Source organism: Photinus pyralis, unplaced genomic scaffold, assembly GCF_008802855.1.
Source record: "Photinus pyralis isolate 1611_PpyrPB1 unplaced genomic scaffold, Ppyr1.3 Ppyr1.4_LG8, whole genome shotgun sequence".
NCBI lineage: Eukaryota > Metazoa > Arthropoda > Insecta > Coleoptera > Lampyridae > Photinus > Photinus pyralis.
In genome coordinates, this window is record NW_022170819.1 from 3,669,438 (window position 1) to 3,692,021 (window position 22,584).

Here is a 22,584-nt window from a genome sequence, read left to right on the forward strand (position 1 = left end):
TTCTTCAATCTTTACGGTCTCTTTCCCTATTTCCTTCACCACCTACACCCCCAACTAGAACGTCCTTACAACCCTCGAGCAATTATTAGTAAAGTTCAACAGTTTTTTTCCCCGCAACAATTTTTTCTTCACCCTTACGGTCCATTTAGCCATTTTCTCCTCCACAAGGATCAAGAATCAGTAGTCGCTACAACCCTTATGGAATTTTCTATTAAAGTTAATCCTTCCGCACCCTTAAACATTTTTTCTTTAATCCTTACGGTCTCTTTCCCTATTTCCTTCACCACCTACACCTCAATCTACAACGTCCCGACAACCCTTGTGCAATTATTAGTAAAGTTCAACAGTTTTTTTTCCCGCCACAATTTTTTCTTCAACCTTACGGCCCATTTATCCATTTTCTCCTCTACCAGAATCAAGAATCAGTAGTCGCTACTACCCTCTTGGAATTGTCTATTAAAGTTAATCCTCCTGCACTCTTAAACATTTTTTCTTCAATCTTTACGGTCTCTTTCCCTATTTCCTTCACCACCTACACCCCGAACTAGAACGTCCCTACAACCCTTGAGCAATTATTAGTAAAGTTCAACAGCTTTTTTCCCGCAACAATTTTTTCTTCACCCTTACCGTCTATTTACCCATTTTCTCCTCCACCAGTATCAAGAATGAGTAGTCGCTACTACCCTCTTGGAATTGTCTATTAAAGTTAATCCTCCTGCACTCTTAAACATTTTTTCTTCAATCTTTACGGTCTCTTTCCCTATTTCCTTCACCACCTACACCCCCAACTAGAACGTCCTTACAACCCTCGAGCAATTATTAGTAAAGTTCAACAGTTTTTTTCCCCGCAACAATTTTTTCTTCACCCTTACGGTCCATTTAGCCATTTTCTCCTCCACAAGGATCAAGAATCAGTAGTCGCTACAACCCTTATGGAATTTTCTATTAAAGTTAATCCTTCCGCACCCTTAAACATTTTTTCTTTAATCCTTACGGTCTCTTTCCCTATTTCCTTCACCACCTACACCTCAATCTACAACGTCCCGACAACCCTTGTGCAATTATTAGTAAAGTTCAACAGTTTTTTTTCCCGCCACAATTTTTTCTTCAACCTTACGGCCCATTTATCCATTTTCTCCTCTACCAGAATCAAGAATCAGTAGTCGCTACTACCCTCTTGGAATTGTCTATTAAAGTTAATCCTCCTGCACTCTTAAACATTTTTTCTTCAATCTTTACGGTCTCTCCCTATTTCCTTCACCACCTACACCCCGAACTAGAACGTCCCTACAACCCTTGAGCAATTATTAGTAAAGTTCAACAGCTTTTTTCCCGCAACAATTTTTTCTTCACCCTTACCGTCTATTTACCCATTTTCTCCTCCACCAGTATCAAGAATGAGTAGTCGCTACTACCCTCTTGGAATTGTCTATTGAAGTTAATCCTCCTGCACTCTTAAACATTTTTTCTTCAATCTTTACGGTCTCTTTCCCTATTTCCTTCACCACCTACACCCCCAACTAGAACGTCCTTACAACCCTCGAGCAATTATTAGTAAAGTTCAACAGTTTTTTTCCCCGCAACAATTTTTTCTTCACCCTTACGGTCCATTTAGCCATTTTCTCCTCCACAAGGATCAAGAATCAGTAGTCGCTACAACCCTTATGGAATTTTCTATTAAAGTTAATCCTTCCGCACCCTTAAACATTTTTTCTTTAATCCTTACGGTCTCTTTCCCTATTTCCTTCACCACCTACACCTCAATCTACAACGTCCCGACAACCCTTGTGCAATTATTAGTAAAGTTCAACAGTTTTTTTTCCCGCCACAATTTTTTCTTCAACCTTACGGCCCATTTATCCATTTTCTCCTCTACCAGAATCAAGAATCAGTAGTCGCTACTACCCTCTTGGAATTGTCTATTAAAGTTAATCCTCCTGCACTCTTAAACATTTTTTCTTCAATCTTTACGGTCTCTCCCTATTTCCTTCACCACCTACACCCCGAACTAGAACGTCCCTACAACCCTTGAGCAATTATTAGTAAAGTTCATTTTCTCCTCCACCAGTATCAAGAATCAGTAGTCGCTACTACCCTTTTGGAATTGTCTATTAAAGTTAATCCTTCTGCACCCTTAAACATTTTTTCTTTAATCCTTACGGTCTCTTTCCCTATTTCCTTCACCACCTACACCCCGAACTAGAACGTCCCTACAACCCTTGAGCAATTATTAGTAAAGTTCAACAGCTTTTTTCCCGCAACAATTTTTTCTTCACCCTTACCGTCTATTTACCCATTTTCTCCTCCACCAGTATCAAGAATCAGTAGTCGCTACTACCCTCTTGGAATTGTCTATTAAAGTTAATCCTCCTGCACTCTTAAACATTTTTTCTTCAATCTTTACGGTCTCTTTCCCTATTTCCTTCACCACCTACACCCCCAACTAGAACGTCCTTACAACCCTCGAGCAATTATTAGTAAAGTTCAACAGTTTTTTTCCCCGCAACAATTTTTTCTTCACCCTTACGGTCCATTTAGCCATTTTCTCCTCCACAAAGATCAAGAATCAGTAGTCGCTACAACCCTTATGGAATTGTCTATTAAAGTTAATCCTCCTGCACTCTTAAACATTTTTTCTTCAATCTTTACGGTCTCTCCCTATTTCCTTCACCACCTACACCCCGAACTAGAACGTCCCGACAACCCTTGAGCAATTATTAGTAAAGTTCAACAGTTTTTTTCCCCGCAACAATTTTTTCTTCACCCTTACGGTCCATTTAGCCATTTTCTCCTCCACAAGGATCAAGAATCAGTAGTCGCTACAACCCTTATGGAATTTTCTATTAAAGTTAATCCTTCCGCACCCTTAAACATTTTTTCTTTAATCCTTACGGTCTCTTTCCCTATTTCCTTCACCACCTACACCTCAATCTACAACGTCCCGACAACCCTTGTGCAATTATTAGTAAAGTTCAACAGTTTTTTTCCCCGCCACAATTTTTTCTTCAACCTTACGGCCCATTTATCCATTTTCTCCTCTACCAGAATCAAGAATCAGTAGTCGCTACTACCCTCTTGGAATTGTCTATTAAAGTTAATCCTCCTGCACTCTTAAACATTTTTTCTTCAATCTTTACGGTCTCTTTCCCTATTTCCTTCACCACCTACACCCCCAACTAGAACGTCCTTACAACCCTCGAGCAATTATTAGTAAAGTTCAACAGTTTTTTTCCCCGCAACAATTTTTTCTTCACCCTTACGGTCCATTTAGCCATTTTCTCCTCCACAAAGATCAAGAATCAGTAGTCGCTACAACCCTTATGGAATTGTCTATTAAAGTTAATCCTCCTGCACTCTTAAACATTTTTTCTTCAATCTTTACGGTCTCTCCCTATTTCCTTCACCACCTACACCCCGAACTAGAACGTCCCGACCACCCTTGAGTAATTATTAGTAAAGTTCAACAGTTTTTTCCCCGCCACAATTTTTTCTTCACCCTTACGGTCCATTTAGCCATTTGCTCCTCCACAAGGATCAAGAATCAGTAGTCGCTACAACCCTTATGGAATTTTCTATTAAAGTTAATCCTTCCGCACCCTTAAACATTTTTTCTTTAATCCTTACGGTCTCTTTCCCTATTTCCTTCACCACCTACACCTCAATCTACAACGTCCCGACAACCCTTGTGCAATTATTAGTAAAGTTCAACAGTTTTTTTTCCCGCCACAATTTATCCATTTTCTCCTCTACCAGAATCAAGAATCAGTAGTCGCTACTACCTCTCTTGGAATTGTCTATTAAAGTTAATCCTCCTGCACTCTTAAACATTTTTTCTTCAATCTTTACGGTCTCTTCCCTATTTCCTTCACCACCTACACCCCGAACTAGAACGTCCCGACAACCCTTGAGCAATTATTAGTAAAGTTCAACAGTTTTTTTCCCCGCAACAATTTTTTTTTCACCCTTACGGTCTGTTTATCCATTTTCTCCTCCACCAGTATCAAGAATCAGTAGTCGCTACTACCCTTTTGGAATTGTCATTAAAGTTAATCCTCCTGCACCCTTAAACAGTTTTTCTTCAATCCTTACGGTCTCTTTCCCTATTTCCTTCACCACCTACACCCCGAGCTTGAACGTCCCGACCACCCTTGAGTAATTATTAGTAAAGTTCAACAGTTTTTTTCCCGCAACAATTTTTTCTTCAACTCCTCCGGACTCTTTCCCTATTTCCTCCGTCATCTACACTTAGAACTAGAATGTCCCGACCACCCCCGTGTAATTAAGCAAGTTCCACCCTTCTGCACCTGTAACTATTTTTTCTTCAACCTTTATGGTCTTTTTCCATATTTCCTCCACCACCTACACTCAGAACTAGAACGCCCCGCCAACCCCCGAGTAATTATTAGTAAAATTCAACAATTTTATTGAGTTTTACGTCACTAGTTTGTAAACCAATTTCATACGAGTTCTTTATTCTCTATCACATGTCAACACATGAGCGAGAAAGAGATCACGAACTAGTGACAGAAAGCTCATCTTTTGTGCAAGAGACTCATACATTATTGTTCAAGCGGAAACGGATATTAGCAATTAGTTACTTTCGTTATGAGTTATGGCAACTTCACCACAAATACAGTCGTTTTGAGGCGCCTTACACTCACCTACCCCTAATTTCATTATAACGCATTTTTAAGTGGCATTAAATTTCAGGTGGATAGTTTCCCCTTCAAAACTCCATTAGCTTCCTTCAGGGAACGCGACAGTATCGGAGCAACCCCTCTTCGGTGATTAATCATCACATTTGTTACTCGGATCCAATACGCACCGCGAGAGAGAGGTGAAAATAGGTCGTTCGATTTGTTGCTCCGAATCGGTTTTCTGAGGGGGTGGTCAGAGAGCCTTCCTGCATTTTTCTGATTTACTTAGCGATAGGCGGATTCTGCACAAATTTCATAATATAAGCGATCAGAAAGGAACACACACACAATGCAAATAATTTATCAAAACCGTGCAGGCGAAATTGAGACTTTATTCTCGGCGTTTCAATAAATCAAGTTTTCCTTTCGGTATTTTTTTTCTCTTTGCGAATCGCGTACGGATATTCAACGGGGAACAGTTGTTTTCCGAGCGTCAAACCTGCGAGCTAGCGTGCGTTTTTTCTTTCATTTTCCGACGCATAATAAATTCCTTTGACGTTTATGTTTCATCGAACGCACGTGATTTATTTGTCTAAACGAATTTAGGCGCTGAATTCTTTTCTGTTTCGTACGAAATAGGGCCTTTGGGAATAGGTAACTAATTGACAATGGACGAATCGGACTCGGCCTCGATTTAATGAGCTGAAAAGGCAAAGGCCCTTTGTATCCTTTGATCGTTGTATTCATTCAAATCGAATATGTCTCAGCTCGTTTTACGATTTTGACTGAAAAACAAACGCTAATAATAATTTATTTACATTTATTTAAGTAAAATACAACAATACACAAAACAGTTTTAGAAGTTTATGTAATTCATGAACAGTGCTATTTATTAAGAAGTAGACATAGGGATTTACGTATTGTTTTTTCCCTATGTCTACTGTTAAATGACAAAATCTCTGCGGAGGAGCGCTAATTTTATAAATGACTTCTTAAAACCAGAGCAATAATCTTCAAACTAATTAATATGGCAGTTTGTTTTAAAAAGTTTTGGATGCTAAAAATTACTGAAGAGATTTTGTCTTTTAAAAGTAGACATAGGGAAAAAATTGTACTTCTTAATAAATGTCACTCATAATCACCATTGGTAAACGTGTTACACAAAGTAATCACTTCATCACTTTGCACAAATGTAGCTGTAGATAATATCATGCCATATTCAAGCGATTTTTACTATGATGCTAGAGCGCCCATCCAACATTATACACGCTACAAAACTATACTAAAGATCGCTTACACCTTACAGTTTCTGAACCTATCGTGAACTCTTTGTATTTGTTCACAGGCGCGCAGTGGAAGCGCTAGTAGCTATAGAAGTCTGAGTCAGGTAAATTTTTAGAAAACAACACAGTTCACTAGTTTTGAATTACATAGAGTTTTTGCATTTACCTTTAGATTAGTTACTAGAAATATTGACATAGTATTATAGAGTTTGCAGTTTGAATAGACTTAGTCTGCTTGTCCTACTCCCTTTCCCGTTATCCTCCTCAGTTACTAACTTCAGTTCTCAACGTGATTTCCGCATGAGACTTTCTGCTCGACTAATTATGCACTGCTCACTATGGGTTAGTTCAACTACTTAATGCCGTAATTAATTTATGCATGTTTTTTTACTATTATTGCTAGTTACTTTGTTATCGCTAAGAATATTCACTAATGCGGACTCTGGATTTTGTAACAGTTCAGGCACTTCTTGCAATACACGATTTTACACCCCATTGTTTTTAGGAGGTTAGGGAAACTTTGATCAAATCTGTGTAAATGTTAATTGTATCAGGTAAGTAGTAAGTTATTTAATTACTATGTACTATATTATGTTATCAAAAATCTCTCCGTCTTCAACGTTTGTAATTTACTGTTTTCCTGTTAACTTTCACAGTAAGTACTAGCTCTTAATGTTTTCAAATTTGCTATATTGTGATACACTTCTAGTCGCCTGATGATGGCAGTACGCCGAAACTATAGTCGCTGTTATTTTTAAAAACTTCAACGAATAAAACTATATGGGGAAGGTTTAGAGATTTTTGATAACATAATATATTTCAACCCCCATTTCGAGGAACGATGGATCCAACTCAAAAAAAAAAAAAAAAAAAAAATACTATGTACTAACCGAATCATTTGAAAATCAGGAATGTGCAAAATGCAGGGCGACAAATTAAAATGTATCTCTTCTATTAGAAATATCGAAAAATACTCAAATTCCGCAGTATCGAGGAGGAACTGGTCTGAAATTACACGTATTACATGCTTCAGAATTTAAACTTACGACCTGCGCTCTAAAAAAGAGCATTGCAACTCTCGTTATGTTTCACACAATTAATTTCCATTGGTTAAGGTTTTTACTTCTACCAATCCCAAATAGTTCTAGGGTTGTTAATAGTATGAAAGAAACTTACGCAGTCAGCGTTTCTTATGGTAGCTTTGCCTTATGCTGTCATAACAGCAATTTGTTTCGGAAACCAATTCAGAACTTTGATATTTTTCTACACTACGTTTTTTCCTAGGAAAATTCAAAAATTTAAATCCAAATCTAACGCTCTCGCTACAATAGCCCCCTCTGTTTTTTTATATCGAAGAAAACTTGATGAGATTTTAATAACAATAAACGACACGGGAGCTTTTACTAAACAAATTTTTTGAAAATATCTAATTCTGTAAACTCTTAAATACCCTAATCAAAACTCCTAGACCTACTCAAAAAACCTACATCCTAAAACTGGCAAAATAAAAAAATTAACTATTCCCAAAATATGTGAAAATCCTAAAAAATCAATGTCAGAAAACTCATAAAAACTAACTTGTCCCATCTATGAAACCTAAAACTGTATAATAAAAATCATGGAAAAAAAATTGATTATATATACTTAACTTCATTTCATTTCACTTGATTTCTTTTATCTTCAGTAAAAATCAAAATCTTTAATAAACCTGACCAAAAAAAATGATCTTCACTCCTTGACTTCACTTGACGTCACTTTTTCACTTCAATGTTCATTTCACTATATTATATTATCTTCTTTTCTGATAGTTTATAAGATTCCAGCCTATTACTTCAACTGGTTCTTCAAATAATTCTTCCTTCTTGGAACTCTTAAAAATTGTATCCACTTCTTGGTCTTCATAACTAACTTTCATTCTTCCTATCGTTGTCAACCAAGTGTTCTCCTCTGTTCCTAAAATCCTGTAGTATAGTTCTTCACTCCTCCAATACTTCTAATTTCTTGACCAATTTATTTATTTATTATCCCTCTCTTGTTCTGGGCCCTCAACAGACTTGCGCCCAATTACAGGGTGACCCGCATAAAGTTTTTTTAGAGGTGCCTCTGCAGAACGTCTTAAGTTGTTCTATACTACTCCGGTATTTACCTTACCAAGGACCAAATGGAGCATTGGAATTTACTACCCTAACGCTACATTTGGTTTTCGAGCCGTATGGGAGCCTTTAAATAAACTCGGGTCGCGTTGCCACAAGGGTTCCGGGCCAAGGGAAGCATTACACTTTGAAGTGAACTCAAGTGCCCAAAATAGCAGCACCCTTACATTGCGGAGGTTGTAACTATGTTTATTTCTTTGGCAGATTATGTTTAAATAATCTATAACCAACCCTTAAACTGCCCTTTAATAATAAATTTCGGTCTGATTTAAGCTTGCGAAATTTTTTAAGTCATTCATACCACCATATATAGCACCCTTACATTGCGGAGGTTGTAACTTTACGTAATACACCAACTATGTTTATTTATTTGACAGATTATGTTTAAATAATCTATAACCAACCCTTAAACCGCCATTTTATAATAAATTTCAGTCTGATTTAAGCTTGCGAAAATTTTTTAAGTCATTCATACCACCATGTATAGCACTTTTACATTGTGGGGGTTGTAACTTTACGTAATACACCAACTATGTTTATTTCTTTGACAGATTATGTTTAAATAATCTATAACCAACCCTTAAACTGCCCTTTAATAATAAATTTCGGTCTGATTTAAGCTTGCGAAATTTTTTAAGTCATTCATACCACCATGTATAGCACTCTTACATTCCGGGGGTTGTAACTTTACGTAGTAGACCAACTATGATTATTTATTTGACAGATTATGTTTAAATAATCTATAACCAACCCTTAAACTGCCCTTAATAATAAATTTCGGTCTGATTTAAGCTTGCGAAACTTTTTAAGACATTCATACCGCCATTTATGTATGTTCTTCTCTTGTTCTGGCCTTGGGGCTTCGCAGAAAAGAGGTTTCCATGGAGGTATTCGGCGTGGGGTTGACTGGTGCAGGACCGGTGCCAGAAAAAATCGAGATCGGGATCAAAAGCCAGTTGTTGATCTTGAAGAATCTCACTTTATCTTTACCAGTTTATTCATCCCGGGCACTTAGCCCAACCTGGCCCAAACAACATGATAATTGGGCCTGATGGACTGCCGTTTCTGGTCAAGTAAGGACGAAAGAAAGCCGCAAAATACGAAAGTGAGTTGGATTGTTTCGGGGAAGACAGAGGTCGCCAGGAGAGAAGGTGAACCCATACAACGCTTGGTCTCCATCGCGGACGATGGCACGCTGACGAAGTTTCAGGAAGTTTAAAACTAACAGGCAGTACTATCTCGGGAAGAAGAGCAAAGCAACTGCCTTTTACAAATGGAATGGAAGCTTTCCTACGATCGGGGCGTAGAATGCAGTTACAAATCCTTTATACAGGAGTATGAAGAGCTAGGACACATGGTACCTCAGAACGCAACGGAGGCACCTGCGAAATACTACCTTCCCCACCATGCAGTATTAAAAGAAGAAACGAGATGATGCCAACTGAACCAAAAATACAAGGGGATTTGTATGAAAATGGGCAAATAAAAACCTCCATGGGTTTCTGGAAACAAACCACCACTAGGAAGTATAACGAACATCTTGGTCGCAGGCAGGAAAGCAGGTATGTTCATTTGAACACCTTCAATTTCTTCTTTGTCATCGTCAAAAACTTCTTCGCTCAGTACCTTGGAATACGGTGCTAATTTTACTTCTTCTTGAATGTTTTTCTTTTTTTCTCTCAACTTCAGTGTATCTTCTTTAATCTTCACTTCTTGTTTTAACTTCTTGTCCATATCTTGTAGTAACATTGCTTCCTTTTGTTTCTTTAAATATTCTGGATATTCTCTCTTTTTGTTTCTTTTAAATTTCTTTTTTATCTTCTTCTATTATATTCTTTTCTGGTTTCATTTTGATGTCTTGATAGTAATTTTTAAAGAAGTTTATTTGCTTCTGGCTGCTTTGAATCTTTCGATGGACTAGTGGACCCCCTTCGCCGTCTTCCGAATTTATATTAATGTTGAAATTCGACCCCCTCCAATCCTCCCGATTTTTATTCATTTCATATCTTCGCCTCTCTCTTTCTGTTATTCTCGAATCCTCCTCTAATGTAATTCACCTGTCTTTTATTATCTTGCCTAACATCGTTGTCTGTTCTTGCTTCTTTATTCTCGGGTTTTCTTCATCATTACTAGATAGTATGAAAGAAAATCTTTTTTTAAACTCGTTCAGACCCAGATTTCCTGATCAATTGATTTTTGAAATCCTACCAGCTGCTCCATGGTTTTCTATTTAACTCGGCCCAGGCTTTGGCATTACCTTCCATTTCCTTTGCTCAATTTTTTCTCGTTCTCAACTTCTCGCCTCAATTCTTCTAGCGTTATTCTGGTTTAGTGCTGAATTTATCACTCGTATCGACGAATTAGCTGTAATTCAATGAATTATTTATAACGGTAAGTACATTACGGAAGTATGGGGAGTCAAAGAAGCTTTCACGTTTCATCTTCTGAACCCCTACCCAGGGTTGCAAAACACGGACTCTACTTTCCTTAAAGCCGAACGCTATACTACCCTTCTGGTTTCCAAATAAGGATTCATTTGGCATCGTTCCTCAAAAAGGAATCTTCCGTGCGATTCAAACAACCCTTATTAGGAGCCGGAATCTTTTAGAAGGGGATTGTATCAATCTTGTTTGAGTCAGGACTATCGATCTAAAGCACTAGATATCACTGCAGCAGAAGTCCTACAGGAATTACCGTTACAACTAGCAAGGCAAGTAAGTTGGGCTAATGAAAATTAACGGGAACTCAGAAATTCCTACGAATGCTTCCATAAGGATCGTTACTAATTTTTTTTAATGTGATTAATTACATTAAGGATTTTCAAAAAACTCAATATTTATACTGGGAAAAGTCGCACAAATTCAGATAGTTTACCTTCCATTGGAGCGTTTTATCGCACAATAAAAGCGTGGAAAAATAAGTAAACATAAAGATAGAGTGAAAGTCAAACTTGAATGCCTGTTGAAGGTATTCGATTACGTTACATTAATTCTTTCATTTGCAACAAAAGAGACGGCGGAACATGTGTACAAAAGCCGCGTGGAGAATTTGAAACTTGAGAAAGAACGGCAGCTTTCTCGAACGAAGTCTCATTGAATCGTTAAAGGGTGTCCTGCAGAGTCGGCAATGAGAAAGTTCCTTACATTCATTTAGGGCATTATGAAGGCTTTATTTTGCCGTTTTTGTTAGTACAAAAGCTCAAATTATTAAGTGAACATTATGTTTATTTAGAAGTTAGGAATAATTTGCAATTCAAACCGGACTTTATAATGGGATATTCCGAATAGCGGAGAGACAAAATTCGACACCTTAATTTATGGATTAATGGATCCAGTCGAGTATGATTCTTCGCTCGACGGAACAAAGGGGTTGCTATAATACCTAGCTAACGATTTTCGTTTCGATGTGTATGTATTTATACCTACGTATAAGGGTTGTTACCTGTTGGAATCAAATATGTCTTCCTTCCTCAAAGCCTGCACCCGAAAGGTTTCTAAATATTTTTGGAAAATACTCACTTAAAAGCTCTCAAAGATTCACGAAAGCCCTTAAAAACACAGGAAAAGCTTTGGAAATTTTAAAGAAATCACCAAAGCTCCTAAATGTTCTTCGCGACACAGCTCCTATGACCTAAAACCCAATTAAAAGGTCTCAAAAATTCTTGAAGGTTTTGACAAACTCCTTCAGATTACTTTTAGGGACTCTTGGAGGCCTTTGAACATTTTTTGAGGCTTATAAGCATTCTTAACAATTTTTAAAGACAAAGAGATTGTAGAAAAATATTATGGTGAGAATTGCAGTTGCATTGTTTTTCAAATATTCAAAAATATTGTTGGATTTGGTATTTTCTATGGGCAAACTATGATACTAAAAATTTCGTTAAGATCAGGACCATGTTAGGGTAGGAATTTACCGAAATTTGTTACAAAATCTGAAACCACGTACCCAAAAACCTAGCCAAAAAAAGCCAGTAATACCCTTCTAATTGTTATGGTTCCTCGGAAAAAAATAAAAGAGCAAGAATTTTAAACGATACATTTGTACCGTTGGTTTATTCGCTTATAGTGGTCTTCTCTTTCACTCTAATAAACTTATACTTATAAAGGTTGTTTTTTTAAAATAAAAACTGTTCAAATTTAAGCACTGAAGTGATTATATACTCTTTCTTTTTTTCTCTGATTCTTTTTGTGTTTTTCCTCCTATTTTGTTGTTTCCATTTTTGTTCTCTTCCTCTCTCGCTACTTCCGTACACCCTTCTGTCGACACTTTGTTTTGTTCGTCGTGTTTCTTTCTTCTTTCCTGCTTTTCAGGTCTCCTTTCTCAAATTCTTTTACATGTCATGTCTAATAGGCATCTTTCTTTTTTTCTCTTATTCTTTTTGTGCTTTCCATTATTTCTTCTTTTTTTTGTTTTCCGTTCTTTCTTCTACTTCATTTTCTTCCTCTATAACATATTTACGATTGTTTGACTTTTCCTGTCTCCTCTTATTTTGCCGTTTTCTGTGCCTCTGTTACTTTTACACTAATAGTTTCTTCTCGCCAACTTCGCCTTCAGTCTCCCCTTTCATGTTTTCATTTTTGTTCTCTTCCTCTCTCGCTACTTCCGTACACCCTTCTGACGACATTTTGTTTTGTTCGTCGTTTTGCTTTCTTCTTTCTTGCTTTTCAGGTCTCCTTTCTCAAATGCATTTACATGCCATGTCTAATAGGCATCATATACTCTTTCTGTTTTTCTCTGATTCTTTTTGTGTTTTCCATTATTTCTCCTTTTCCTCTTTTTTGTTTTCTTTCCTTTTTTCTGCTTCTTTTTCTTCCTCTATACCATATTTACGATTGTTTGACTTTTCCTGTCTCCTTCTATTTTGCCGTTTTCTGCATCTCTGTTACTTTTACAATTCTCTAATAGTTTCTTTTCGCCAAGTTCGCCTTCAGTGTCTTCTTTAGTTGTTTCCATTTTTGTTCTCTTTTCCTTCCTCTCTCACTACTTCTTTACATCCTTCGACGACACTTTCTTCTGTTAGTCGTTTTGTTTTTCCTTTCTTGCTTTTCAGGTCTCCTTTCTCAAATTCTTTTACATGTCATTTCTCATTATATACCCCTCCTTTTTCTTTCCTTTTTTCTACTTCATTTTCTTCCTCTATTTCATATTTACGATGGTTTGACTTTTCCTGTGTCCTATTTTGCCGTTTTCTGCACCTCTGTTACTTTTACAATGCTCTAATAGTTTCTTCTCGCCAACTTCGCCTTCAGTCTCCTCCTTTTGTTGTTTCCATTTTTGTTCTCTTTTCCTTCCTCTCTCGTTACACCTAGCGCTACACCCTTCTTACCACACTTTCTTCTGTTCGTCGTTCTTCTTTCTTGCTTTTCAGGTCTCCTTTCTCAAATTCTTTTACATGTCATGTCTAATAGGCTCTTTTTCTTCTGACTCTTTTTTCCATTATTTCTTCTTTTTTCCTCTTTTTTGTTTTCTTTCCTTTCTTCTACTTTATTTTTTAGCGCATCTTTAAAGAATTATTTCCTGAGATGCTGTTTTTGAAAGTAAAACGTGCATAACTTTCACATACGACAACCAATTGGTCTCAGATTTTGCATACGCATACGTTTAGTGGTGCCAAGTTAAAATTTAGAAAATTGGGGGGGGGGGGTACAGACATATTTTACCCTTCATGGTATTCTAATGAAAGGTCTCAACGAACGGAACCGCTTTCTACCAACTACTGCCCTTCTTTCTGTTCTCTTATCAAACTACGGGGTGGAGGGGGAGGGGGAAGTGGAACTACTTTTATCGTTCATGGTACTCTAAGAGGTCTCAACGAAAGGAATTAATTGCTACCAACCATAGCCCTCCTCCTCGACCTCTTATAGTGATCTGGTATATTTCCTTATACCTCAAGAACGGATTGTCGGAGGAGGGTACTCACAAACGGCGATTGAGACGCCTGCAAGTGATCTCAAACCAAAAGCTATTTCGGTTAAAAAAATGCGCCTTATCTGCACAAGAGTTGTGCACAATTTATACTTGTTTCCTCTAAACCCTTTCATACTCAACACCATCCTCATTCTTCTTGTTCCTTCCTCTTTAGTGTCTGTGTCTTCTTTTTCATCCTCTTCGTTCAGATACTTTTTCCCTCGGAGTCCCTTTCTTATATTCGCCAATTATTCTTACTTTTCTATTCGTTCTCCTCGCTATCTTTTTCGATTTCCTTTTTTCTTTTTCATGTCCGTTCTCTTTTCTTCTTCCTTGCGCGCTTCTTAATTCTCCTCTTCCCTTTCTTTTCATCATTCTATCAGTTGTTGTTCCATCTTGCTTTTATGGTTGCGTCTAATATCTATGTCGAAGGGTATTTTATTTACTTATAAGCTTACTTGTATAGCGCAAGGGGAAAAATTGTTTTCTCCCTTAGCGCTGGGAAAGTTTGATTCCAACGTATTTATTTAAGAGACACATAATTAACGCACAAAGAAATATCAGATATTTTCAACAAAGCCGCTTTCCATTCCCGGCCGATGAGGATTCCTCGTGTGTTAAGAATATGAAAGGGTCGTTTCTGAAACGAAATAAAAAGGATTAAGTTGCAACTTTCGGGATGCGAACCGTAATTTCTTTGTATAAAGCCGCTTTATTGGACCGAAGTAGGTCATCTGGAATCTAAATGAATTTCGGGATTTAATCTCCAAAATTGATTACTGATAAGTTTGAGAGAAGTTGACGCAATAACTACGCGAAATGGCACTACAATTATTAATATTAGAATTAGTTAACTTGGTTTTGGCTTTGAGTAGTATTCGAAAGAAAACCGTTCCAAAATTTGACTACAAAAGTCATTGATTAAATATTAAAAAGGGTAAAACCTTCCCCTGGCCTACCCCTAATTAAATACCTACGCTCGCGTATCCAACCTAATAACCGAGCCCTCATTCTGTGGTTTGGAGCAAGCAAAAGTACTTCTAATTGGATTGGAGCCAACGATTTTCGGAACTCAACACCCTATAGAATTTAAATACGCAGAAAAAACGATCGCTAGACTGTAAATGGGAACTACGAACCTCCACGCAGATCTAAATTTACTGAATTTTGAACTTTCCAAGCCGATACTTCTATCACCCTGTGTTTTGGCCCTAAATTTTACAGTGGGGGGGGGGCGTGTATAGAGTCGGCAGCAATAGTTAATGAGCTGCAAAAGAAAATTTTAAATTGATCTCTTCCGTCCCATTCTAGACTGAATCGAATAAAAAAGAAACACACTCATTTACATTTATTTCCGTTAAGTTTACAACAAAACTTCATTTCAGCAACACACACTTTTGCGGGGTTGATTATTCATGAAGTGCAGCCGTAAACAGCTAACTGAATTATTCACCGTTCATCATTTCCATGAATTCTGAAAGAAAACAGGCAGTAAAAAAATCCTCTCCCTAGAACTTTTGAGTAATTATGCGCGCGAGCTCATTTATCTCGAAACTTCGTGGGGGGGGGGGCTCTAAACATTTTTGTTAATTACACAAATTTCCGGGCACGAAGTTTCTCTCTGCGACGGTATCGGTTTAGACGAATTTACACAAAAGTCATTCGTCATAACTCCGACCCTTGCGATGTTTTTTCAGGGGTTGTTTCTCGTCGTCCTGCTAATCTCGCGCAATTTGTCTTACCTTCAAAGTCGACGGTGCCGGACGAGTCGGTATCAATTTCGGCGATCATTTCGTCCAATTGGTCGCTGGTTAGTTGATCGTCCAGGGCGGCGAGTATTTCTCTCAGGCTCGATGTCGGTATATAACCATTTCCTGAAATTTTTTCGCCTTGTAGGTTTTTAGCGTAATAAAGAAGTTTCGTTTTAGGTATCCACTCAAATAGACAAAATAATGTAACCATGCATTTAATCGTCTTGTATTTTGTTTAGTAGATTACGTACAAGAAGGATTAGGGACATCTGGAAGTAATTGTGATAAGTTATTTTTTTTCAGTTTATCTCATTTAAATCCGGTCTTGCGATAAGAACTTTATTGTCGCTTCGTAACATCTACGTAAGTAAGCATGTGTTAGTGTATCGAAGGCGCATATTTAAGTAGGCGAGAAGGAAAGCCGGTGGATTTGATTGGCTAATGTTGATAAAATGATAAAGGAGCTGAAAAGTTGAAAGAAGGGAAGTGTCTTAGATAGACGTAGCAGACGTTAAACGAGGCTTTTTGGTGGACGTTTTTTTGTTAGTATTTTGGTGCAGGACAATCAGAAGTGAAAATTCTGAAATCATCAGATATTTGTGTTTTGTGCGCCAGTTCTATACATATTCTGTGATTTTCCTTCTCATTTCAGTACAAAAGTAACGGGAGGCGATTCAGGGTGGGTTCTTCGCCGTAGTGGCCTACGGATGGGGAGGAGGTCATCTGTATGAGCTACCTGGTTCTGGCGTTTAGTTTCCGGTAGTCGACGTAAATTCAAATTAATTCACGTTAATTAATTAATTAATAGGAAAAAGTGTTTTCCCGAGAAATTTTGGTGCAGTCGATTTTTGGTAAAAAAGGAAGGTTATACACTGCCTTTTATTTGGGCCGAAAAAAAATTGTCTCAGATCGACCGGGAAAAAATCTTTATAGAATGTGGCCTGTAGAATCCATAATTTCAAACAGTTCCAAGATTGGGCTACTAGTTCAAAAGTTACAGCCTTTTGAATTTTTTTCGAAATTGGTTTCTAGTCTATAACTTTTGATTGAGAAGTCTGATCGAAAAAGTACGAATTGTTTTGGATTTTACGCACCAAAATTAATAAGAAAAAGTGTTTTCCCGAGAAATTTTGGTGCAGTCGATTTTTGGTAAAAAAGGAAGGTTATACACTGCTTTTTTTTGAGCCCCGAAGAAAAAATTGTCTCAGATTGACCCGGAAAAAAATTTTCTTATAGAATGTGGCCTGTAGAATCCATAATTTCAAACAGTTCCAAGATTGGGCTACTAGTTCAAAGGTTACAGCCCTTTGAATTTTTTTTCGAAATTGGTTTCTAGTCTATAACTTTTGATTGAGAAGTCTGATCGAAAAAGTACGAATTGTTTTGGATTCTACGCACCAAATTTAATAAGAAAGTGTTTTCCCGAGAAATTTTGGTGTAGTCGATTTTTGGTAAAAAAGGAAGGTTATACACTGCCTTTTTTTGAGCCCCGAAAAAAAATTGTTTCAGATCGACCCGGAAAAAAATTTCTTATAGAATGTGGCCTGTAGAATCCATAATTTCAAACAGTTCCAAGATTGGGCTACTAGTTCAAAAGTTACAGTCCTTTGAATTTTTTTGCGAAATTGGTTTCTAGTCCATAACTTTTGATTGAGAAGTACGATCGAAAAAGTACGAATTGTTTTGGATTCTACGCACCAAAATTAATAAGAAAAAGTGTTTTCCCGAGGAATTTTGGTGCAGTCGATTTTTGGTAAAAAAGGAAGGTTATACACTGCCTTTTTTTGAGTCCCGAAAAAAAAATTGTCTCAGATCGACCCGGAAAAAAAATTTTCTTATAGAATGTGGCCTGTAGAATCCATAATTTCAAACAGTTCCAAGATTGGGCTACTAGTTCAATAGTTACAGCCCTTTGAATTTTCTTTCGAAATTGGTTTCTAGTCTATAACTTTTGATTGAGAAGTCTGATCGAAAAAGTACGAATTGTTTTGGATTCTACGCACCAAAATTATTAAGAAAAAGTGTTTTCCCGAGAAATTTTGGTGCAGTCGATTTTTGGTAAAAAAGGAAGGTTATACACTGCCTTTTTTGAGCCCCGAAAAAAAAATTGTCTCAGATCGACCCGGAAAAAAATTTTTCTTATAGAATGTGGCCTGTAGAATCCATAATTTCAAACAGTTCCAAGATTTGGCTACTAGTTCAAAAGTTACAGCCCTTTGAATTTTCTTTCGAAATTGGTTTCTAGTCTATAACTTTTGATTGAGAAGTCTGATCGAAAAGGTACGAATTGTTTTGGATTCTACGCACCAAAATTAATAAGAAAAAGTGTTTTCCCGAGAAATTTTGGTGCAGTCGATTTTTGATAAAAAAGGAAGGTTATATACACTGCGTTTTTTTGAGGCCCGAAAAAAAATTGTCTCAGATTGACCCGGAAAAAAATTTTCCTTATTGAATGTGGCCTGTAGAATCCATAATTTCAAACAGTTCCAAGAATGGCGTTTAGTCGGTATGGTGGAGCCGAAATGTGTGGTCCCGGTTTGGTACTTATATTGTGTACCGCTATAATGGCTTCGGACTCGGCTTCGGAATTCCTCCTACGGAGAACGTGTCGGTGTAGTTTTGTAGAAGGGCGTTTAGCGATTCTCGTTCCTGCTGTTGGAGAACCATTACTTCCTCGTGCTTGAGGGTCATGGTCTAGGGTAAACAAGTACCACTTTTGGTGTACACCAAAAATTCAAATTAATTCACGTTAATTCAAAATAATTCACGTAATTTTATGTTAATTCAAGTTTATTCACGTTAATTCAAATTCACGTAAATTCAAATTAATACATGTTAGTTCGAATTAATTCACGTTAATTCAAAATAACTCACGCAAATTAAAGTTAATTCGCCTTAATTCAATTCGTGCTAATTCAAATTAATTCACGTAATTGAAATTCACGTTAATTCAAAATAATTTACGTTAGTTAAAATTAATTCACGTTAGTTCAATTTAACGTTCAGAGCCTCAGGGCCATTTAATTGGAATTTTTATTCTGTACGGTGTCTGGTTAAACAAATAAACTAATTCAAATTAATTCATGCTAATTCAAATTAATTTACGTTGATACAAATTCACGTAAATTCGAATTAATTCAGGGTAATTTAAATTTTTTCACGTATATTCAAATTAATTTACGTTAATTCAAATATTCAAGTTAATTCACAATAATTCACGTAAATTGAAATTAATTCACGTTAGTTCAAGCTAATGCACGTAGATTCAAATTAATTCATGCTAATTCAAATTAATTCACGTTAGTTCACATTATAATTCTCGTTAATTCCAATTAATTAATGTTAATTTAAATTAATTCACGTTCATTCTAATTAATTCACATTAATTCAATTTAATTTAGAGGGTCGTACACCAAAAATTCAAAGTTGTTTCCCCCTAGGTCACGGCTTCTAAAGCGATACACTGTCTCCTCCGTGTCTTCAGTGAATGCGGGTGCGTAGATAGCGCGTCTCCCAAAATGCTGTACAGCTCTGAATCGGTGTCTGGAGGCCAGCCGAGCGAATATGGAACTTCTCCCGAACAGCCGTAAGTGTCGATAGCTGACTGCCCTGGGGTCACCCGTGGGCGGATCTGGAGACATGTGGGTGGGCGTGGCGATTGGTGGCAGACCGTACGAGCTGCTGGATCGGTTCTGGCTCGAACTCAAATCTTCTTGGATCCCCATTGAACGACTGGGATTTTTTGGATTAGATTTGCATTCTTTATGAAATCAACCCCGAGAAGGGTACGATTTTTGACTTCCGGTAGGACCAGTGTCTGGGTTTCGTGACGTTGGCATCATCTGAGTCGGTGGTCTAGTTGTGCTGCCTCTTCTTCCCTTTTCTTCTTCTTACATTCCTTCTTGTCAATCTTCCATTATCTTCTATATTTATAGCGCATTTTTTAAGAATTAAAAAAATGATCATAGTCGGGTGGGGGGGGGGCGGAACTGATTTTATGCCTCATGGTACTCTAATGAAAGGTCTCATCGAAAGGATTTAATTTCTACCAACCATAGTCCCCCTCCTTGCCCTTTATCGTAATCGGATATAATTTCTTATATCTCAAGGGTGGATTGTCAGAAGAGGGTGCTTACAAAGGGCGATTAGGACGTCTGGAAGAAATATACCCATTGGTGATGTCAAAACTTGCATTGCGAATATCTCGAGATTGGAATGACCGAGAAGAGTACTCACAAAGAGCTATAGAAACATTTGGACTAGGCATATCTAATCGTAGGGTCAAAACTGTAAGTACGAATATGTCGAGAACGGAGTGTCTGAAGATGCTACTCACAAAGAGCGATTGGGGGGTTAAAAAATTACGCGCTTTGTCTGTACAAGAGTTGTGCACAGTTTGTACTTGTTTTTTTGTTCTCTTTTCTTTTTGTTTTAATTATATCATATTTTCTTATTTTTCCAGGTTTGTTAGTTATTACTTTACTTTCCTTTTGTGAGATGATCAGATCTCGACTTTTCTTGGATTGTGCAGATCAAGATCTATTGGAAAATGTCTTTGTTTTCAGACCATCTGCGAAATCTTCGTTTTATTTCTTGTAGTGACGTGTAATTCTTTTGGATTCACCAGAGGTACAGCCCAAAGCAATGAGAAAATGTCCTTCTGGCTGGTCTGCCACTACTACTTCTCGTTTTTCTAAGTTGTGGGGCTCCGGAAGTTCTCTTGGAGACATTTTTATGGGAATGGAAGACTTAGGAATGCGAATCTCATCAGAGAAATACCTCTCATGCAAGTACTTACCAGCTTTATCGTACAATCTAAACGCCTCTTTTAGCTCTTTTTGGAGTGCCTCGTCGTCCTCCGTCGCGAGATAAGGCCCACAGATGCGACAAAACGCCTCGAAATCGATATGCCCCGTTTCTGAAAATGGAAAATTCATTAATCGCTTGAATACACTTTTAAAGCGCGACATTTTTTCTACTGCTGGTGAGTTTATGGGGACTTTTACGAAAAGTATAGTTCGCTTTAGTTGAATTTATGTTAGTGTACACATGGCAAAGTAGATTGGAGACACGTGGCGTCCTTCCTTTGCCTTATTTCAAGAACTGTTTCCCTCTACCATAAAGCTGAATATTCGGGGCAACAACGAAAGTGGATACGAAAGGGGTTTATCTGCGCTGTTGAAGCAAATGGTACAAATTCCCGTGTTTACGGCACCGGACGAATACTCCGGCCGGGAGCATTCCGTGAGAAAGTGTGTCAATTTATCGCCTCGAAGGCTTCGTTCTTTTTATTTGGTCTACAACTGCTAAACTGCACATTTCGTAAGTGGGAAAAATATTCCGGCCATTATTCAAATATCCACAAATTGCGGAAGTACAGGTTTGTTTTCCAACCTAAGCGCATGCTAACTCATGAATAAAAAAGCTATTACCCAAAAAATACGACTTAGAATGAAATTAGGAATGGATAGCCTGTCGGAGGGAAAACGTTACATGTAGTTTGTATACATAATGTAATTATTTACATGCGTGGAGATTATCTCCACTCTTTCCTAGGCGAAAATTCAATTGATTAACGTAACCTTTCCAATTTTAAACTTGAGTCATTTCTGCAATGCGGCACGATTAAGCGTGCGACCGAAACTTCGGTAATCGAAAGAAAGGGACGCACCGAAAGTGGTTCAATTTCGCCGACTCGCCCGAACTGCCCTTGCGATCAACGCCGCATCGTCAGCATATAAATGGACCTTATTGCATCAATCACGAGATCCCTAGTCCAAACTGGTCATTCAAATCTAGCTCAAATAATTCTAATGAGCTTTCATAAAGTGAGTTCCATGTGTTTGTCTGCACTGCTCTCTTCTACAACTTGTTGCAGGAAGAATGTTAAAAGCTACCCCTAAAACTACATCCCATCACAATTAAGAGAAACGTTTCATTTTCATCCACGGAATTTTTACACTTATTCTGCTGTAATAATAAATTAACAATATTTAGTTTTATCTCACAACACTATTATACTAAAAGAAGCATAATATGCAAGTTTTTAGGGCCCTTAACAGATCTTGAAGAGCCTTTAGACATCATTAATAGTTTATAATCTCAAAGTCTTTGAGACCCTTTGCAGTAGTAAAGTAGTTAAAAACATTTAAGTATTCAAAGTCCCTACTAGCAACCAAAAGTTTTCATAAAGTTTTGAGAGCCTTTAATTAAGAATCTAAGAGCCATAAAAGATTGCTAATACGCTATAAGAGTCTTAAAGAGCCTTTAACACTTGTTATGAGCGCTTAAAGCTCTGTAGGCTTTTATATGCTTTTAAAACCCTTCAAGAAAAATTGCAAACAGCCCCAAAGGCACTTAAGACTACAAGGGTTTTCTAAAAGATCCTTAATATGCTGGAATGCTTAAGAGATTTCGTGAGCAAAAGAACCTTAATGAGCTTTTAGAGGCTCTAAAAGAAATTTAGTCTCTCAGAGTTTGGTCAGAAACCCGAACCTTGCAGCACTCACTCTCAAGGAGATTTTATTGGTGTAACATCCCGTAAGGGCCACTTACATTTTCATATTAAATAAAATGGAATTTTCCTAAAAAATTACGTGGTTGAAAAACCAGGAGGAGTATTTTTGGCTCGCGAATTTTTAGGGTTCCTAGTGACCCTTTACATCATAATCGATCATGAAAATTATAATATTTGAGGCGCACTAGAAGTTACACACTTCCAAAGGACGTGACTTTATTAAATAAAATCGAATTTTCTTAAAAAATTACGTGGTTGAAAAACCACGAGGAGTATTTTTGGCTCGCGAATTTTTTGGGTTCCTAGTGACCCTTTGAATCATAATCGATCATTGAA

The 22,584-nt window shown here is 37.3% G+C and overlaps 2 protein-coding genes across 6 annotated transcripts in view; one reads left to right on the plus strand and one right to left on the minus strand.

Moving 5' to 3' along the window:
- The window catches only part of LOC116178093 (neo-calmodulin-like), a 97,620-nt gene that overhangs the window by 37,987 nt on the left and 37,049 nt on the right, over nucleotides 1–22,584 (plus strand). For 3 of the 4 annotated variants that reach the window (XM_031497406.1, XM_031497408.1, XM_031497407.1), the window contains exon 3: nucleotides 5,983–6,024. The exons of the other annotated variant lie outside the window; for it this stretch is intronic. In XM_031497406.1, coding sequence (XP_031353266.1) covers nucleotides 5,983–6,024 — 42 coding nt within the window. The remainder of the gene's footprint in view (nucleotides 1–5,982; nucleotides 6,025–22,584) is intronic. 4 annotated transcript variants of the gene reach the window in all.
- Nucleotides 15,314–22,584, minus strand: part of LOC116178095 (troponin C-like) — a 36,194-nt gene continuing 28,923 nt past the window's right edge. For both annotated transcript variants that reach the window (XM_031497415.1, XM_031497414.1), the window contains exons 4-6: nucleotides 20,530–20,649; nucleotides 15,723–15,854; nucleotides 15,314–15,454 (exon numbers count right to left, since the gene is read on the minus strand). In XM_031497415.1, coding sequence (XP_031353275.1) covers nucleotides 15,426–15,454; nucleotides 15,723–15,854; nucleotides 20,530–20,649 — 281 coding nt within the window. In that variant the 3' untranslated portion in view covers nucleotides 15,314–15,425. The remainder of the gene's footprint in view (nucleotides 15,455–15,722; nucleotides 15,855–20,529; nucleotides 20,650–22,584) is intronic.